Genomic DNA, 17,813 nt, shown 5'->3' with positions numbered 1-17,813 from the left:
TTGATACCATAATTTAATCTGGCAATGAACAAAATATCTAAATACTGAAGAAGGTACCGGTACCGGTACTGAGGCATGGGTTAATTAAGTAATCAAAAATTCCCTCTTTATTTTAAATCTTTAAATTATTTGAAATCCTCAAAAGTTTCATAATATTGCTTTCGCCACATCCGTATGCCTACTACTTTTAATACTGTAATATATTACTATGATAAGACACTCTTAACCATCTATACTAACTATCTTTCAGAATAATTGCAGAATTGTTGATAAAGATATGAAAATAGAATGAATCTTGAAAATGAAGGAATTTTGTCAAATCCTGTAACAGAAGATGAAGATATATTAATGGAAGACGCATGCAATGAGAGACAATGTACTCCACAAGTAGGAGATCATACTTATCAAAACAATAAAAAACAATTTGTTGAAATGAAATATAAAAGGCATGGCTCAGAAACCTGTGTTGCTGAGTGGGATCATATATATTCACAAAGGAATAAAATTTGTGAAATCGAAGAGTCAAGAATAATTGTTGACAATGTTTTGGATGCATTGGTAAACGATACTTTAATAACAATCAGTGCTTTGCATATGACTAAAAAGAAGCTTGCACATAAGGAAAGTGCCATTGAAATCAATTCTACAAAACATGAAATGGAAAATTTTTTACACAATGTCTGCAGCAATCAACAAAATATTAACTCAACCAAAAATTGCAAAAAAGAAGTTATTTCAATAGACCATGCATATGCTTCAATGGAACCAAGTAAACCTGATTTTCCTTGTAAAAAAACACATCTGAAGATGAATGGTAAAATTGACACCTTAGCCAACTATGCGAGTAAAACAAATAATACATATTGTGTGAAAGAGATCGTGCACAACCTTCTGAACGAAGTTAGTCATATAGTTGGTGATAAAACAGAAGAAAGTAATTGTAAAATACTTTCTAATGTTGAAAAACTCGACGTAAGCGAAAATTTGATGAAAATTGAAACATCAACCAATTTTTCTAAAGAGGATTCAAAAAATAAAATTCCAAATAACACCACGATAAAAACTATAATTGAGGATCTAGTCACTAATGTATGCACCATGGTTAATACTAGTAATTGTCGAAAAGTTGACAATGACTTCGAAGATTGTGGTAAAATCAAAATATCTGACATAGAAGCTGGCATTGTAAGCTTCAGCACAAGTTGTCACAATGCAGAAAAAGTTGGGCAAAAACATGGTACGCAAATTGTGATGCAAAATGGTGTCGCAGCAGTTGCCAAAGCAATAGATGATACACACTCGCAGGAGTATTCGGATAGTAAATTCCAAACTCCTGAAATTATTATGGACATGGGTTTGAATGCAACTGAAAATGAAACACCTGAAATTCAAAATGTGTTAAAGGTGAGATCCAAACGAAAATCAGCTCCTGTCAAATTTGCTATCGACAGCTCAAAGAAACCAAGAATTTTAATCACAAGAAAACAAGTTCGGAATTTACCGTCCGTTGTCTTTAAAACTTTGGTAGAATTTCAAAACAGGACACAATCAATTGCTTCGATAGTACCAGACTTTAATGAATCTCCACAATTGAAGAACGGCGTGACTGTTAGTGTGCCTGTTCTGACAAGTTCTGATGAAATTGTCGAAACTTTGAACAATCATACTAAGGAAAGTTTTTGTATTCCTTTATTTTTGTCTGATGAGAACCAACAAAGTTCTAACTCAATAAATCGAAACGATGAAGAAGTATCACATAATATGAGCAAGATATCTGAAGTGAATAAAAGCAAGAAAGTTGATAGAAAAAGGTTGGCAACATCAAAAATTGCATCTTTTTATTGTAAAAGATGGCAGCAAGTGTCAAATCGTCAAATTATAAAATTATCTCAATCAGCTCATTGCACAAAGATTATTGTAACCGTACAAACTTCAGGCGGTGTTCTAGTACCTCTACCAAATAAGCACCTTGATTGGGACTTGGAAATTGACGAAAGTTTCTGCAATTTTTTGAAAAAAACAGGAGTGATACAGCATGGCTGTACTGCTGAAGATGTAAGAAATGGTTTTAATAATATTGGAATTTCATTTTTAAAATGTCGATACACATTCAATCACATTAAAAACAACAAATTTCTGAAATTTTATCAGACGAAAAGAGAAATTCTTCTTCGAAAAAATAATGTTGTGGAAATTATTGTTGCCGAGAATAACATTGAGAAAAATGAACTTTTACCGTTAACGGACGATTCTACTCTTTATTACAAACTTCCAAATTTCCCGAGAAGACTGAAATTTATACGAAGATTCGGAGGAACTTTCAGACCAATACAAGCTCGGAAACATACAAGTAGAAGGAATAGAACAGTGAATTCTCTTGGAAAAAGGCATAGGACAAGTTCTTCCAGTGCCCAAATGTTGAAATATCCCGAAACTGGAGAATCAGAGAATGTCAATAACCATGAAAAATTCCCGAGTGTTGTTCCCATAAAAGAGAATTCAAAAACTGAAAAAGCTATAGAAGAGAAATCCCAATCATTGAAAACTGTACATTTGAATCCAAGGGTTCTGGTCACCGATGCTAAGTTTAAAAAAGTTTCTGTGGGACAAACCAGTGGGCATACATCGATAATTGCAGAAGAAAAATCTTCAACACGAAACTCTAATAAAAACACACCACAGAATAGAACTTATAAAGAAGTATCAGAAATTAGAGACTCATTGAATAGGTTGGCTTGTACACCACCAGGAAAATCTGATCAAGAAAAAGCCTTGCCATCTCTTAATAGTACTGACAATGTCTTATCAATTAAGAATCCTATTGTACTCCTGAAGCGGGAAAATTTGTGTGCAAAACCAGATGAAGCAGTAGTATTAGGTCCTACTTCTTTGAACAGTCCAACCTATTCCAAACCGTTTGCTTCTAAAATTATGTATTCTGATGGACCAATTGTATTCAATGGTCCGGCTCTTTCTATACCTCAAAATGAAAAGCGGTTAATTGTACAACAAACTAGAAATGATGAACAAAAACAAGGCAGAACAAGTGGCATGGTGACTAAAGCATCGAAAAAACTTGGAAAAGTCTCCTCTAGTCGAAACAAATCAATTTTGGACAACAAAACCCAAAGCAGTAAATTGCTTCACAAATCTTGTACGTCTTCAAGTCCACAAAAACCTCACAAAGTCAATGCCATCATAAAAAGAAGACCTCTAAAAATTGTTGAGCGAATACGACAAGATAATCCTGTTCGAAGAACTACAGCAAATAAAAAAGCTATGCTAGAAATTGCAGCAAGAGGTACTTCAGTAAAAGCAGTTAAAAATGTTGCAGCATCAATATTTACCACGAAAAAACATTTCAAGATGATTACTTCAAGGATTCAAAAAAATTCTGCCGAATCAAGCTGTATTTCAAAGGCGGATAGCGGAAATTCGAGATTTTTGACAACAAAAACTGCTAAAAGTTTGTTAAAAAGTAATCCTAAGCAAAATTCCACCGAAAGCTTCCCTAGAAACAAACCAAGAATAGCAGAGAATACTAATGTTATCACCCATGCTGGAGGGTCATCGATCCAATCCCAAATGTTACAGAAAAGAGCAATGCCAACATTCGGAGTAAGACAATCATACTCTGGTACAACAGCAAATAAATCTCTAGACAATGTACAAATGTTATGTCCATTTCAACATATCCCAAAAGTCAGTCATATTCTTTCCATTATGGAACCTAGAGCAACTACTTGTTGTTTTTGTCACCTTCCAGCAAACCATCTTCTTGGCTTAGGTGATTTATTTGGACCCTATCGACCTCTCGCGGAAGAGCTTTTAGCAAGGCAAGACTCTATCAATGAACATCAGAAGTTGAATCAAGGTGGTATCACAGAAGACATGGCACATGCAGCTAATGGAAGTCCAGAGGTAGGTCAAAATAGCATTGAAAGTGATAGGCAGTAGTTCTCAATTTTTTATTATCTAATACTATGACCCCCTTCCTTCTTTTCTATAAAAATATCTAGTTTTCATGCGTGTCATGTAAAATTACATTAAAGCCAACGAATGAAAGCAGAAATGAATGGATTACAGTGAAAAAGAGCGTGGATATTGTTAGTCAAGACTGATCGTATATGAAAAATTTATCGAACATAATTTGCACTTTTTTTTATTTATGCGCAATATAGAAAGCTCTGTTTCAACTCATTAAACATGGCAAGATTTTGTCATTGCACATTAGTTTAGTTTGTTTTACAATTTAGAAAGCTGTTCACCACACTTTACTTCGTACATGTTATTCTAGGTTACTATCGACAGGGAGGAAGGAACTTGCTTCATGACAGCAAGAGTAGAAGAAGATTGTCCTATAGTTGGTAAGTATCAAATGATTCGATTCGGAAATGAATAGTTTTGTTTAATTCCCCTCAACCTCTTTTGACTGAAGTTGATTCATCTCTGTCGCGAAAGAAAACCCAGGGCTGTGATTAATACCATTATTGGAGGCATATTATCAAACTCCATCAAGCCGGAATCATAATCTTGAATTCTTCAAAATCAGAATTTCAAAATTAGGGATATTCGAAGTTTAAATTTATGAAACTTGACTAAGCATTAAGCCTTTTTGTCTACCTGGAGCCAGGCCAGAGTCGCTATGTAAAGCTCTGTGGGCTATATACATTTATATGGTTCCTCATTTAAATCTATTAGTACTCTTTACACTATTAGTTTGGCCGCTACATCTTAGATTGAAATAAATCTCCATAAAAAACATCAGATAAAGCAATAGTATTAATCATAAAAAATCATCCACTAAAATCTAGAATTGATCTTTTTAGGAGGCAACAAAGTTGAAGATCTCACAGAAACCATCAAAAAGTCCTCGCATCGTTTGAGGACAATTTCAACACTGGAGCACGTACTGCAAGATTCTAGAAATGCATCATGGCAAAAGAAACAAAAAGTTGTACAAAAGCTTGGAAATGTAGCATTACGCATCCCAGGTCCTAAAAATGAATGTAAACTTGTCCCAAGCACTAACTTTGACGCTGAAACAGATTCTAACTCTCAGACTGATGGATTAATATCCAACATTAACTCTATTGTCTTCCTCGAGCCCAAAATTACTCTACCTCATAACAAATCCAGCATTGCTTCTACACAGCAAGGAACTCTTTCCTCAAATCGAAGGTCATCACAACAAACATCACGGCCATCTCAAAATTCAGGACGGAAACGTCAAACGTCGTCCAATTCTAGTTTTCATGGAGACTTGAATGAGAGTGATTCAACAAGCGTCTGTATAAGTCATAAATTCAATTTAGCACCTTTGTGGGTTCATGGAAATTGTGCTCTGTGGGCTGACGGCGTGTACGCCATTCGTGGACAATTATACGGCTTATGGGACGCAGTTCGTACATCGAACCAGATTATATGTAGTTTATGTCACCGCACTGGAGCTACTATAGTTTCAAAGGAAGATAAATTGAATTCAAGATTCAATGGTACACCATTGAAAGCTTACCATTACCCATGCAGCATCAGTGCTAATTTGAAATTAAATTGGGAAAATCTGACTGCCCACAGAAGCTGATACTCTTTTTTCATTCTTGCTAACTTCAAGTACTTTCTCTTCCAATTTTGATGAAACTGTTGCCATCAAAGTGTACTTTCTTCATGTGTTCGTGTAAATCATATTGCATGAGAGCTCAAGTAATGTCATGCAAAGTGAAACAGAAATGCTGATTTCCTTGAGAGGTTAATTGCACCTTGATTAAGCATGTTTACTGGTTATATATAGCTATGTTACCCAAGTCCAAAGCATAGGCTTTTAATTATAATTGAGTTTATGACTCTACCTTCACTTTAGCCATAGTCATCTACTCGGTTGTTATTGTGAAGGAAGAGGATGATTGTCTCACAACTAGAATGAGCAATATAGAATACCGGATCCGGAGGATTCGAATCCCAAAGTATTCCGGTTTCAGCTTCTCCGGCGCCATGCGTCTTCGGGTTTCCAATTTATCAATTAAAGACGAGCGTTTTTTCTCGTGTGGAAATCTCTCTCGTTTAATTAAATTTGCGTCTGCTTGCAAAGAACCCGTAAAATCGGTAAACATCAAAGACGGTAATCTACTAATCTCAATCGGCATATTCAGGACAGGAAGTCGGCGAAGTACCCCTCAAGGCGAAGACGGCGTTATTGCACCATTTTTGCGTTTTTCTGCTTTGCTATCAAGCTAGCGTATAATAATTATTTGTGCCGACTGACTGGCGATAATCTGATTGCCTTGCTTCATTTTACATTATATGATTTTTTGCGACCTGGTACTTCTCCAAAAAAATGATGCATATAAACCAAAAGCCAGGCGTTAAATGTTATAACATTACCTGCGATTAATTTAGATCAAATATTGTTTACGAGTAATTTTATTACACCATTATCCGAAATTCAAAGTAATATCGCAAAACGCGAAAATCTGTCAAATTTAAATTTACCTCTCAAAAGATTACATATTTTTCGGTCCATTTCTATCGTTCAAGATAGTCCACGTTTGATCTAGTGTCTGTAGTATTTTAGTCGCCGATAAATTTAAAAAGAAGTTGCCGCATCTGGCGATGATAATGATATTGAGTATGGCCACGTCTGGGTAGATAATGATATGTAACGATAATAAATAATCATAGAATTCGTCTTTAGATATTATTATACCTAATAACTAAGTACGAAATCGCGTTTACGGGAACTCTGTTTACCAGTGTTGCTCGCACAGAATAAAAAGGTGATTTTAATTAAATATGGTTTCATTTAAAATTTTACAGCGGCGCGTAGGTTGGCCACACGCTGGTCCTGCTTCTAATTAATTCTCAGGGGGTATGTTTCAGTAAACTTGGCAGACTAACATTATGAATGTTTTAACGCTATTTCATATCTTTTTCTGTATTTAACAGCTTACTATTAAAATGTGTAAAGCTTGTCTTAATTTAGCATATCAGTATTTAGGGAAAACCTACATTTAGAACAATTGAAGGCAAAACATAATGTAATATTCCTAAATTATATTGTTCTGGGAAATGCCTGTTTAATATCAAATGAAATCCAATGTTCGAGACATTTCCAAATAAATAATAAATTGATAGTAATGCATTTACAATTTTTTAACATCCAAATATAGCATTGTGGAAATCCCCACTTTTTGAATAAGTATGAAAATAGAATAGGATTCGGTATTCTGGATCCGATTTAGCTATTCTAGAAGAGTATATTATTCTACATTGCCCATCCCTACGGACAACTTGATTTCCCATACATCGCTTGTTCACACAACACCACATGCTACACGGATCAATGTTCAGACTTTTTTAGGAAAATGATTACTATTCGAATAACAACGCTTGCAAACGAATAAGATGCTCGTGTAACATTTGGATTCGGTTCCATCCGATGCACCCTTTACACAACACAACTTTTGAGCATGCTACACAAATAAATATGCCTTCAGACTTTTTCGGGAAAAATGGTTACTGTTGGAATAACAACGCTTGCAAACCTTATTCTTATTCAAACCTACTTTTCTTTTATAGACTGTTTTTTTATGTATTTTCTAATTGTTTACTATTTCCAATTTTCATTACACAAGTACATTTTTCATTGAGACCTTTGTGATATGGTGGTATTGTCGTCAGTGTTTGGAAGTTTATGAAATCTGAGGTAACATACACAAAAGTATTCTGGCTGTGGTCGTTCATGGGAAGAGTTTAGTGAGATCCATTGACTCAGTATCAAAATGCTAATGACATAATAATTATTACAGCTGAAGTCAGTCAGGTCCCAAACATTTATTGAATAGCACTCAAGGAAATGTGACACAGGTAGGGCTGGGCATTTCGAATCGAATATTCGAATCGAATAGTAAACCATTCGAATCGATTCAGACGGGAATTTCGAATCCCCGCCATCTTGTTTTTATCTTTCCGCTAATGGTCGAGGTGAATTCCCCAATTTTTTTTTCATTGGAGTCATATTTTTTCAACGAAATTCTAACATATGACTATTTTCTGTAAGGAGTTATTGATAAAACGTGTTCGTTATTCTGTGTGAACGCTCAGTAATCTATCTGAGTAATTTTTTCCATGTCTTCAGTAATTCATTTGTTGAGAGGATCAATTACTATAATAAAGTCGCTTACAATTTTATATTTTCAAGTATTCGAGATTCGATTCGAAAAAATTATTCGATTCGATTCTGAAATCACAAGGTATTCGAAAATGCCCAGCCCTAGACACAGGTGAGCTTTACTAGGACCGAGGGCCCCCGGGGTTAAGGAAAAAACAGTATAACAGCTTAACCAGATGGCCTCATTGGTCGGTTATCTCCACCATCAAGTACATGCTTCAGAAAACAAGTAACTGGCTACCTAACCCCTCACCCAACATGCACTGGTAACTCAATGAGAAGCAGCAGTTTGCCAAATGATTAAGCCGTCTTTCCTCTCCCCTGGATAAAAACGTAAATCTTACTTATCCTAGCTATCTATAGATAGGGATGTAGGTAGGTTGTACAATGAGTCCTGCATGAATGATGGAAACCACTCTTTGCAGACCCACCACAATAACCTTTTTACACCACAATGGAACTGGCCATAACATTCCATCTTAATGGGGTCTCATATATTCCTCGTTAGTATTTGAGAAAAAGTCTTAACCCCAGTAAACTGGCACACCCCTGAATAACAAACATCAAACCAACACTGATTTGAAAAACGTTTACTAGCAAGTTGGAATAAATAACACATACTTACCTGGTACAAAAATCAACATAAAAGGGTATGAAATACAGAAAGATTAGCGTCTACACAACTATATTTCCACGAATACTCTACCACCTTTGTGGTAACGATATAATATTTCTCGTTGGAGTGCAACAGTGTTGAAACTGGTGGGAAATTTACAGATATTAAATATTTTTTGAGTTGTTGGTTCAAGTAAATTCTCGGTCTGTGCCATTGATAAAGACCATGCAAATTGTAAAAAGTTTAGATTACTTTGGCATCAAATACGAAGTCCTCATCTACTTAGTACGCAGGAGACTTGATCAAATTTTCTATGTAAAAATTTTGATTCAACAAAAAGATATAAAATAACATCACTGAAATACATTATTTTATATGTCAGGAGCAATCTTTTCAAATTCAACACAACTGAATTCACTTTATTGGGAGCTACACAATGTTATACAGCATGATGTAAACAGAGAAGATCTTAAAAAATCAGTTCTCAAGTCATCAAACCATCTAGAATATATATGCACAATATGAAGGTGTGAAGAAACACTACACGGAACAAAGAACATTTTCTGACAGAGAAACATCTCCATTTTTTCTGTAGAAATTCCAGTAGGCGCTCTCTTGTATGACTGGGATGAAAGGTCGCGATTACGATCTGTGGAAAAAAGTAATTAAGAGTTAAGTATATGATTCGATCGCCATACTGGCCAATTACAGAGTATTAAGACTTTCATCAGAGTCTCTCGCACCCAATACGGCCTTGTATGAGCAACCATTGATATCCAAGAATACATAAGGAGCTTCCATTTTTCGGAAGGATCAAAATTCTTACAATTCGGCATCGCCTTTCTATCCAACTTATTACGCTCTCTACGAACCAAGATTGTAACCTGCAATGCCAATTGGTTAGTCTGGAACCACAGGTCATGGCGCCCAAACACTACAATTTTTCCCAACTTTTTAAGCGAGTAATGGACGGGATTCAGAATAATGTAAGCACTCACCTTACTTGCTGAAAACAAAGAATTTCCTAGAAAAATATTGGAAAAATATGTATTTACCTTGATGTAGACCTCTTCCTCCGATCTTTCTTACCAGACGATTTTTTTGATTTTTTATGTTTCAAATATTCTTCACTATCACCACTGGAACTATCGCTGGATGAAGATTCTTGCTTTTTCTTCTTTTTGGACTTTTTACCCCCCTTTGATTTACTTACTCCTTTTTTACTCGATGACCTTCGAGACTTACCAATGTCACCGCTCCTCTCTCGAGAAGAGGAACGGTGCTTTCTTTTTTTCCTACTCCGAGAATGGGATCTACGACTCCGTGACCTTGACCTCTTCCTATCGTGTGACCTGGATCTTCTTCGGTCTCTTGATCGCTTGCGCTCACGAGAACGTCTTCGATCTCGAGACGGTGATCGTTTGCGATCAGGAGATCGTGACCTGTGATCCCTTGATTTTCTTCTATCATAAGAACGAGAAATCTTTTTTGATTTTGAAGGTGATCTCGAACTTCTATCACTAGTTTTATGCGAGTTTTTTGATTTTTTTGGCGTTCGAGATCGGGATTTTTGTTTTAATTTAGTTTTGGATTCGATAATTTCGTCACTTTCTGAACTTGAACTCGAATTTGAAGAATCTGATGAAATTTCTTTTTTTAGAATGACTTTGGGGACAATTGTTTGAGGTTCAGGTTGTTCATGCTTAATGGTAATTTTTTCATCTGGTTCTGTGATTTCATTTTCATCTATTTGTTCTTCTTCATCACTTTCCTTTTCTTCAGCAGTTTTCCGCTTTTCCATTTCTGTAAAAAATAGATATGCTACAGATATCTCGAGAAAGTAATACCGAGCGAGGCAAAACTGAAAAATAATATTTTCAGGTTAGACACCTGATTAACCCTGGATAATAGCATATCGTAGGTAGCATATTTTATCACAAATCAAGCCAGTGTTTTGCAAAGTGGATCCTAGAAGTCCACAGAGAGGTTCCCTGAGGGCCACAAGCACTGGCCTCATCCAGGTACCATTCACAATGGCCAAAGACCACATCAGTTTAAAGTCAAATGACTGAATTAATTCCCTGAATGCAATGACCAACTGTGGAACGAAATTACTGAACTAGTCTGTTTTTTGCTTTTCATAATTTAATGTTAATTTACACAAACATGTCAGACTTACGTTTTCGAAGAAGAATGAATATCTTCTAACCAAAGACTATTACGGTTTATAAAAATGTCAAATCACCTTCCAATACTTTCAAAACTTCACGTTGACGCAGATTAAACTCATTTTGTTTTTGTTTAATTTTATCCGATGTTTGATCATCATCACTGGATGACTCATCACTTTCCTCCCTTTCATCTGCTGATTCCTCTTCATCACTACCAGATCCGTATCCAGCAATGAGACCTATATACATGCAATAGCTATCAAGAATTGGAAATACCAACTGGTCAAAATATGGTAATTGTGTCAATTTGCTGGCTGCCAAAACAAAATGAAAGCTCATGTATCTGCTTTTTGATCCATTTTCTAGAATCATAATAGGACGTTTCTATACTCACTTAATACCATAATAGATTAATCAAGATAACGTTAATTTTGTTCTCTAGTGGCACAATTTTTTCACTCCCAAGCTAGTCTGCACAAGCAGTGCTATTTTTGAAAGACCAGAAATTTTTCGGTTCTGCATCGACTACCAAATTTATTACGCTGGGTGATGTGGTGGGCATGAGATTTGAACCCAGATCTTTCATCTGTGATGCCAACATAGTAAAAAAACAGCTCTTAACCACTAGTCTAAAATCTGAAAATTCTCCGCTGACATCGACATATTTGTCATTCACTCACACAATACCTATTAACCTATTTGATAACTCCTCAGAGGTACTTACCAAATTGTGAAGAAGCTGATTTTGATTTGACTATCGAGTTTGCTTGAGCTATTGGCCCGTCAACAAAAATATATCAGGTTAATAAAAAGAAAGATAAACAAACAACATTATATTCATTCAAATAAATAACAATATGTAGTATAAACATACAAATATGAAACTCGTCTCAGCCCAGAATATATATATTAACAATTAGGCAAATATTCAGCAATCACTTTTCTAATCACGACTGTCAATATTTAATTCGAAGTTCAACATCATAATAGGCACCAACAACTAACTTAACTGTCTGTGAGGTGGTATGCCACAATGAAAAATAAGCTAGACAATGTTGTTTAATAATTACTTTTTTATAAAAAGTATCCAATTATAAGAGCACTTCAATTCAATTTCCTACCTTTTTTCTTAGTTTTAGTGTAAACTTCTTCCGCTATTGATTCTGATTCAGAGTTGGTAACATCAAGAAGAATTTCAGTCAACATTCTACGAACTTTAAACATCTAAAAATCAACAAATGTAAAGAAGTATGAAATTGGATATAGTTTTCATATTTATCCCGGAGAGAGAAAAGACGATAATCTTATGGCTCGACCACAGAGAGATAGGAATAAATTTTACGTTTATCCTGAGGGAGAGGGAAGATGAAAACACCACTTGATCATATGGTGAACCATTAATCAACTGAATGATGAATAAAAATAATGATAAATAAAAAAATAAAGTTCATAAATAACATAAACATGAAATGATAAGATTTGCATATTTATTAAAGAGAGAGAAAAGTCAATGAAACAGATTAATATAATGACGAAACACGCCTCTCATCCAAATACCAGTGTCATGTCAGGTATGAGAATAATTAACCAGTTATTTGTTTCAGATACATGGACTTGCGATGGCATGCGAGTGTCTCACCAATTCTTGTTGTTTCTCTTCTTTCGTCATTTCAGGTTCATTTTCCTCCTGAATATCTTCTTCCTCTTGTTCATTTTCTTCTTCTACATCCTGGTCAGCATCAGGAAGTTCAGAATCTGATTCTTCATCATCAGATTCCTATAAATAGCATGATAAAATTTCCACAATGATAATGGAAAATAAGTAAATTCCTTACTTCTTTTGCTATACATTTAGATGCATGTAACCCAGGGGGGTGGGTAAGGTTAATGGGGACCAAAAATTTTGCCCACCGAGACTGGCGGGCCATGTAAGCGAGACATAAAAAGTACCATTTTATGCACAATATTCACAGTGTTACAAAAGCAAAAGTGGAAAACAATAAGCCTCGTTCCAAAACTGAATTTAATCGCAATCTCAACAAATTCCTTGAGCTGTTTTTTAGCTTAAACATCAGAATTTGGTTTTAGTTTGGTTGTTGCAGCATCGGGCGGGCCAGATTGAATTACCCAACGGCCGGATTCCGCCCACGGGCTGTAGTTTGTGGTTAACTTACAAATTTACTCTTATTCGGATCTCTGTTCTTTTTTGTTTCTAGTTCCAATTCGTTTTCTTTTTTTAACATTTGTTCTTGCTGTAATTTCTTTTGTTTTTCTCTTTCCATTTTTTCCAATCCCTCTCGTATCCATGGTGGAAGTTTCCGACGTTTAGAATCATCTGCATGCAACACATTGAAGTTGATTAATGGTGTGCGCTATAGTTTGCTATATTCATCACCTCAAATGTATTTGAACAGTGCAACAAATATTTTATGCAACTTTTCTAGTAGCATATGACCGAGACTATTGCATCAAGAGCGATATTTCATAAATATATTGTGACATATGCCATCAGATACTAGTAGATATGGGACTTCTAATCAGTGTTCTTAGAAACACGAGATTATTAAAATATTTTTGACAATTTTATAACGATGAATTATTTAAATATGACATCCCTAGCCAGCGATTGTGAAGTTGGAGAAAATTTATATTTGACTACGACTCGGGATCACAAAACATTTTCACTTTGACTCAAGAGTTGTAAAAAAATTGATTTATACTTCGGCTCCTAACAAAACTTTGGTGTATTAATAGACTTTTAAACTAGTAAAGTAAACTGTAAGTTAGTAAACTCAATGGTTTTTGTGTCCCGTAGAATTTATTTCATTTCTTTAATTACTATTAAAAGTTTGAAATTCTGATTCTGAGAAATTTGAAAATAAGTCTCCAGCGAAAGCATGCCAAACTCAGACACCATAGCCCTATCTTCAACAACCTTATCAACGTTTCTTTCCCCAGAACTATAATAATAATAGCTACTCCTTTCTACACCAAAGCATACCCATTTGAAATCCATCTTGTCCGAAACCCTGATCCATCAATGGAGGAGTGAATTCATTTTCATTCTGTCCTTGCCATTGCAAGTGTGTTTGGTTCCAATTCCCTTTATTTCTTCTCCATGGTGGAGGTTGTGGATCACCAACTGTCCATAGTGTAGCATTCGAATGATCTTGGTAAAACTGATGTATAAAAATATTCATTGGTTAGTCAGTGTCATGTATTACTATAACCAAATCACAGATCTATAACGCATTTGATTGTATTTATGAATTGCAATTTTTTGTCTTTATAGTAAAATGAACAATTGGAGAACTAAGGACTATTAATAAACAAAGACAAAGAAATAATTGTTAATACTATAAAATCAGGCGAAATTTTTTCGGATACCCTTTATATATATATATATATTATATTTACAAATAGTACAACAGTTTACAATTCATTTTAAAATTCCAAATCTTCCCAAATTTGAAGAAGTGAATTTTTATATGGATTTCACTCCAAAAAAGGCTTTGTAAAAGCTACCTCCCTAAACCGTTGCCATTTTATGGTAAGACCATATCTAAATAATAACTCACTAACAAAAGTTTCTATCTGAAATATTCAACATCAAAAACACAAATCAATAAACAAAATTACATTATTCACCTGATCTTCAACAACAAAACTATTTTTTGGATGATAATCTTCAGTAAATCTTTCATCTTTTCTAAAACTAGAAAACATGAAGTTAATAACAAGAAAAAAACAAAAAAAATTTACATAGCATTCTTTTTATCTTACTTGAATTCTCCACTGGGATGTTGATGACTGTAATCTATTATTTCCTTGTGATTATCCGTTCTCAAATTTTGATCCATATTTCCAAGACCATCAACAGGCAATGGAGGCGGAGGTATTATATCTGCTACGTTGTTACCTGAGTTGGGACAGAGAATGAATATCAGCGAGGTTTATAGTAGGAAATTTTGGCCTTATTCAAACATATATCATTATTTTAATGCAGAACGAAGTAACACTGTACAATACTCAAAATAAATATTTTTAAAAAATAATGGTAATTTGGGAACTATTCCAATTTGAACATATTCACTAATAGATAATACAGATGATAAGAGAAATTTCCTCTTGAAAACTTTGTAATATACTGCTATCGAAAATATGTAACTCGTTTTAAGGATATGCAGAAATGATCAATCAATATTAGTAGATAGAAATAGATCTTATAGATATAAATTACCAACCATTCGTGGGTTCATCTTCTGGTGGAGGAAGTGGTGGTTTAGGTTCCTCATTATGTTGTGGTGGATGACCATTTCCAAACCATTGCTGCTGGTTGAAGTTTCCTAAATTCAGAAAATATAAAATTGACCAAGCGTTCTCTACAAACAATTAAAAAAAGGTTGCATACACCAAAGTTTTTGTTATCAAGATTCGCATTTCTTGGTAATTTAGAATCAAAATTTGGTGCTCCCGAAGTATGCGAACCAATATGGCGGACATCGGAACGTAACATGGGTAACAGGTTAGGGTTAGGCCATAATTTTTTTCCAATTTACCTTATTTTAGTCCTATTATCAGTTCGAAGACTAGCCAAGAGCCTCCCGTAGTATTTATACCTAAAATTATGGCCTAACCCTAACCTAGTACACATATAACATTCCGATGTCCGCCATCTTGGTTCGCATACTTCGGGAGCCCCCAAAATTTTCTAAAATCCTATAATCGGTGATCGAAATTTGCATTTTTGTCAGCATAGGGGCGGGAATCGAAGCTGATGTCGCTTTATAACTGTATCAGAAGATTGGGGTTTGGTAGTTTTCCTCAAATCTATGGTTCTCAATGAAAAACCTGAAAAGTTAAGTCACCTTGCCACTGCTGAGGATGTTGGTTCATTTGATTCCACTGCTGAGAATGATCTTGTTGATTCCATCCCTGTTGAGGTCCGTGTCCCCAGCCTTGATTTTGTTGCCAATGCCCTTGTTGTTGCCATAACATCTGCTGTTGTGTAGCAACTGGTACTTGCTCAGGAGGTATATTTTGTGATGGTTCAGGGGGTTTTGCCACATTCTGTGTATTTGATGATAGATTATGTTAGATAGGTACAGTTCAGTAAAACAAGAATAATGTGAATAACATTACGAATTCAATATGATAGAGTTCCCTGATTTTAAAAATGTCCCCAATATTTGGAAATATTAAACAAACACACAATTTGTTTCTGAAACAAGGGTGTCTGGGTATGATGGCACATTCAAAATATAGTGCGATGTTAGCCATGATATTATAAATCAATCGCAATATGCTCCGCTCCCGTTATCACACAAAACAAAGAAATACCAGCCCATTAAATTTTGCTCTTGAAGGCGTAAAAATTTTTCTGAAAAATCCAATGACATGATTTTCAAGATTTTACTTCTTTTTAGCTTATTATGCAGCTCTGCTTAGTGGTTTTTGTATGTATTTATCGTTTGAATAGACGTGTTTGAAGATTGAGGATGTCCCAGCCATTGTGAAATGCGAAATTCAGACATTACACATTTTCAAATGTGATCAGGCCTACCACTTAACTTTTTGAATGAGTAACAATAAATAATTGCGAAAACTGATTCTATATACCTGTTGCGGCAAATTCTGTTCATCTTCTGTTCCTTTCTGATGAATCCAAGCTTGAGCAAGAGCTGCCCAATCAACTTCACCTACAAAAATATAACATTCAGAAAAGTGAAATTAGACTTATTTCCGTAATATACCGTATACAAGGAAAAATGAATAAATATAACAAAAAATATAGCCTATGCCATTTCACAGACAAAAATGACTGACCGAATAACTAACTCTGTCATCCAATATCTGAATATAGTCATGAGTGTAAAATTATATGGTTATAGACATATCGGTACTGAACATAAGTTTATTATCATTATAGATTTCTTTATCCTGTTACAGTGTTGGTGATTTTTTCTATACTACAACATTGCAAAGACAGAAAGAGGCTTCATAGTCTGACAGTTCGCATGATCGATCATAACACATGAACACTGTTTGTTGTTCGACCAAACTTCTAAACATCTGGTACCAGTACGGTACCGGTATCTGTCTTAACACATGCGTTAACATTTTATTTCAGTTATTCATCTTAGCAAAAATAGCAATTTTAGTACCGGTATTTCAGTATTTGGTATAACATTACCAGTGAATGCAGTGATATAATATAATAGTCAAAACTTACCAGGATTTTGTTTTGATTGCTGCTGAAGAAGCGGCCAAGGTGCCTGCTGATTCCACATCCTATTACGGTACCGTTTACCGGCACAACCAGCAACCTAACTAAACGATAGCAGATTCAGCATTAGTGATTCAGCGCGCGTCGCTCATGAACTGAAAAACAGCTGAAGCTGCAGCTCTGCTGTTTTGAGTCTAGATGTCCGTCTCCAATTTTGCGCAGTATGAAATTTTCTATGCAGGTATGGAATTTAGCATGATCGAAATCACTAACTTGTTTTTAACACTGTCTTTAAGGTACTGACAGCTACTTTTCGGATGGTATATCCCAACTTTTCTGGGTCGTTTTTCTTTCTTTAGCGCAACTACAACACTTCTGAAGCAAAATGGCTGCTGAATTCAGATTCAGATTTTTATTTTCGTCATGCAAAACTAGTGTACAAAATGAAATAAATAAAAGGCGTGTAACAAATTACAAATACGGATCGTGGCTTGTTGCAATAGACGAGTGGTCGCGAAAGACTCAAAGAGTCATCCAGTCAACGACAACACGATTAATTTTTTTATTACTTGTTATTATTTTTATTATCACGATGACTGTTATTTTATTATGATTGACGAAAAAATAAATCTT

The 17,813-nt window shown here is 35.0% G+C and overlaps 2 protein-coding genes across 3 annotated transcripts; one reads left to right on the top strand and one right to left on the bottom strand.

Annotated features, from left to right (window-relative positions):
* Positions 1-88: 88 nt before the first annotated feature.
* On the top strand, positions 89-7,653 carry LOC120337522 (uncharacterized). The gene is made up of 3 exons (XM_039405325.2): positions 89-3,921; positions 4,298-4,367; positions 4,830-7,653. Exons 1-3 carry the CDS (start codon positions 289-291, stop codon positions 5,582-5,584), a joined length of 4,458 nt encoding a protein of 1,485 aa, XP_039261259.2. The 5' UTR covers positions 89-288; the 3' UTR covers positions 5,585-7,653.
* Positions 7,654-8,742: 1,089 nt separating this feature from the next.
* On the bottom strand, positions 8,743-17,373 carry LOC120337842 (uncharacterized). 2 transcript variants are annotated; one of them, XM_039405738.2, is made up of 14 exons: positions 17,187-17,373; positions 16,574-16,653; positions 15,823-16,024; positions 15,199-15,300; positions 14,738-14,873; positions 14,594-14,669; positions 13,956-14,133; positions 13,129-13,289; positions 12,594-12,731; positions 12,076-12,178; positions 11,679-11,726; positions 11,029-11,193; positions 9,839-10,586; positions 8,743-9,432 (listed from the first exon to the last, which is right to left on the bottom strand). In XM_039405738.2, the coding sequence occupies exons 1-14, from the start codon at positions 17,242-17,244 to the stop codon at positions 9,426-9,428; spliced, it is 2,202 nt and encodes a 733-aa protein (XP_039261672.2). In that variant the 5' UTR covers positions 17,245-17,373; the 3' UTR covers positions 8,743-9,425. The 2 variants fall into 2 exon arrangements, with proteins under 2 accessions (XP_039261672.2, XP_039261673.2); XM_039405739.2 differs by having other exon boundaries at positions 14,603-14,669; positions 17,187-17,370.
* Between the last annotated feature and the right edge of the window lie 440 nt (positions 17,374-17,813).

Source organism: Styela clava, chromosome 10 (genome assembly GCF_964204865.1).
Source record: "Styela clava chromosome 10, kaStyClav1.hap1.2, whole genome shotgun sequence".
In the NCBI taxonomy this organism is placed as follows: domain Eukaryota; kingdom Metazoa; phylum Chordata; class Ascidiacea; order Stolidobranchia; family Styelidae; genus Styela; species Styela clava.
The sequence above is the reverse complement of the archived record's forward strand: the minus strand, read 5'-3'. Positions and strand labels throughout refer to the sequence as shown.

What these genes read in the sequence shown, in the direction of transcription:
- LOC120337522 (XM_039405325.2), top strand. Translation starts at nt 289, where the DNA reads ATGAATCTTGAAAATGAAGGAATTTTGTCAAATCCTGTAACAGAAGAT. An exon ending in CAGCTAATGGAAGTCCAGAG is followed by an intron (nt 3,922 to 4,297) that starts GTAGGTCAAAAT and finishes ATGTTATTCTAG; the next exon opens with GTTACTATCGACAGGGAGGA. An exon ending in AGAAGATTGTCCTATAGTTG is followed by an intron (nt 4,368 to 4,829) that starts GTAAGTATCAAA and finishes TGATCTTTTTAG; the next exon opens with GAGGCAACAAAGTTGAAGAT.
- LOC120337842 (XM_039405738.2), bottom strand. Translation starts at nt 17,244, where the DNA reads ATGTGGAATCAGCAGGCACCTTGGCCGCTTCTTCAGCAGCAATCAAAA. An exon ending in ATCAGCTTCTTCACAATTTG is followed by an intron (nt 11,194 to 11,678) that starts GTAAGTACCTCT and finishes GCATGTATATAG; the next exon opens with GTCTCATTGCTGGATACGGA. An exon ending in AGTTTTGAAAGTATTGGAAG is followed by an intron (nt 10,587 to 11,028) that starts GTGATTTGACAT and finishes TATTTTTTACAG; the next exon opens with AAATGGAAAAGCGGAAAACT.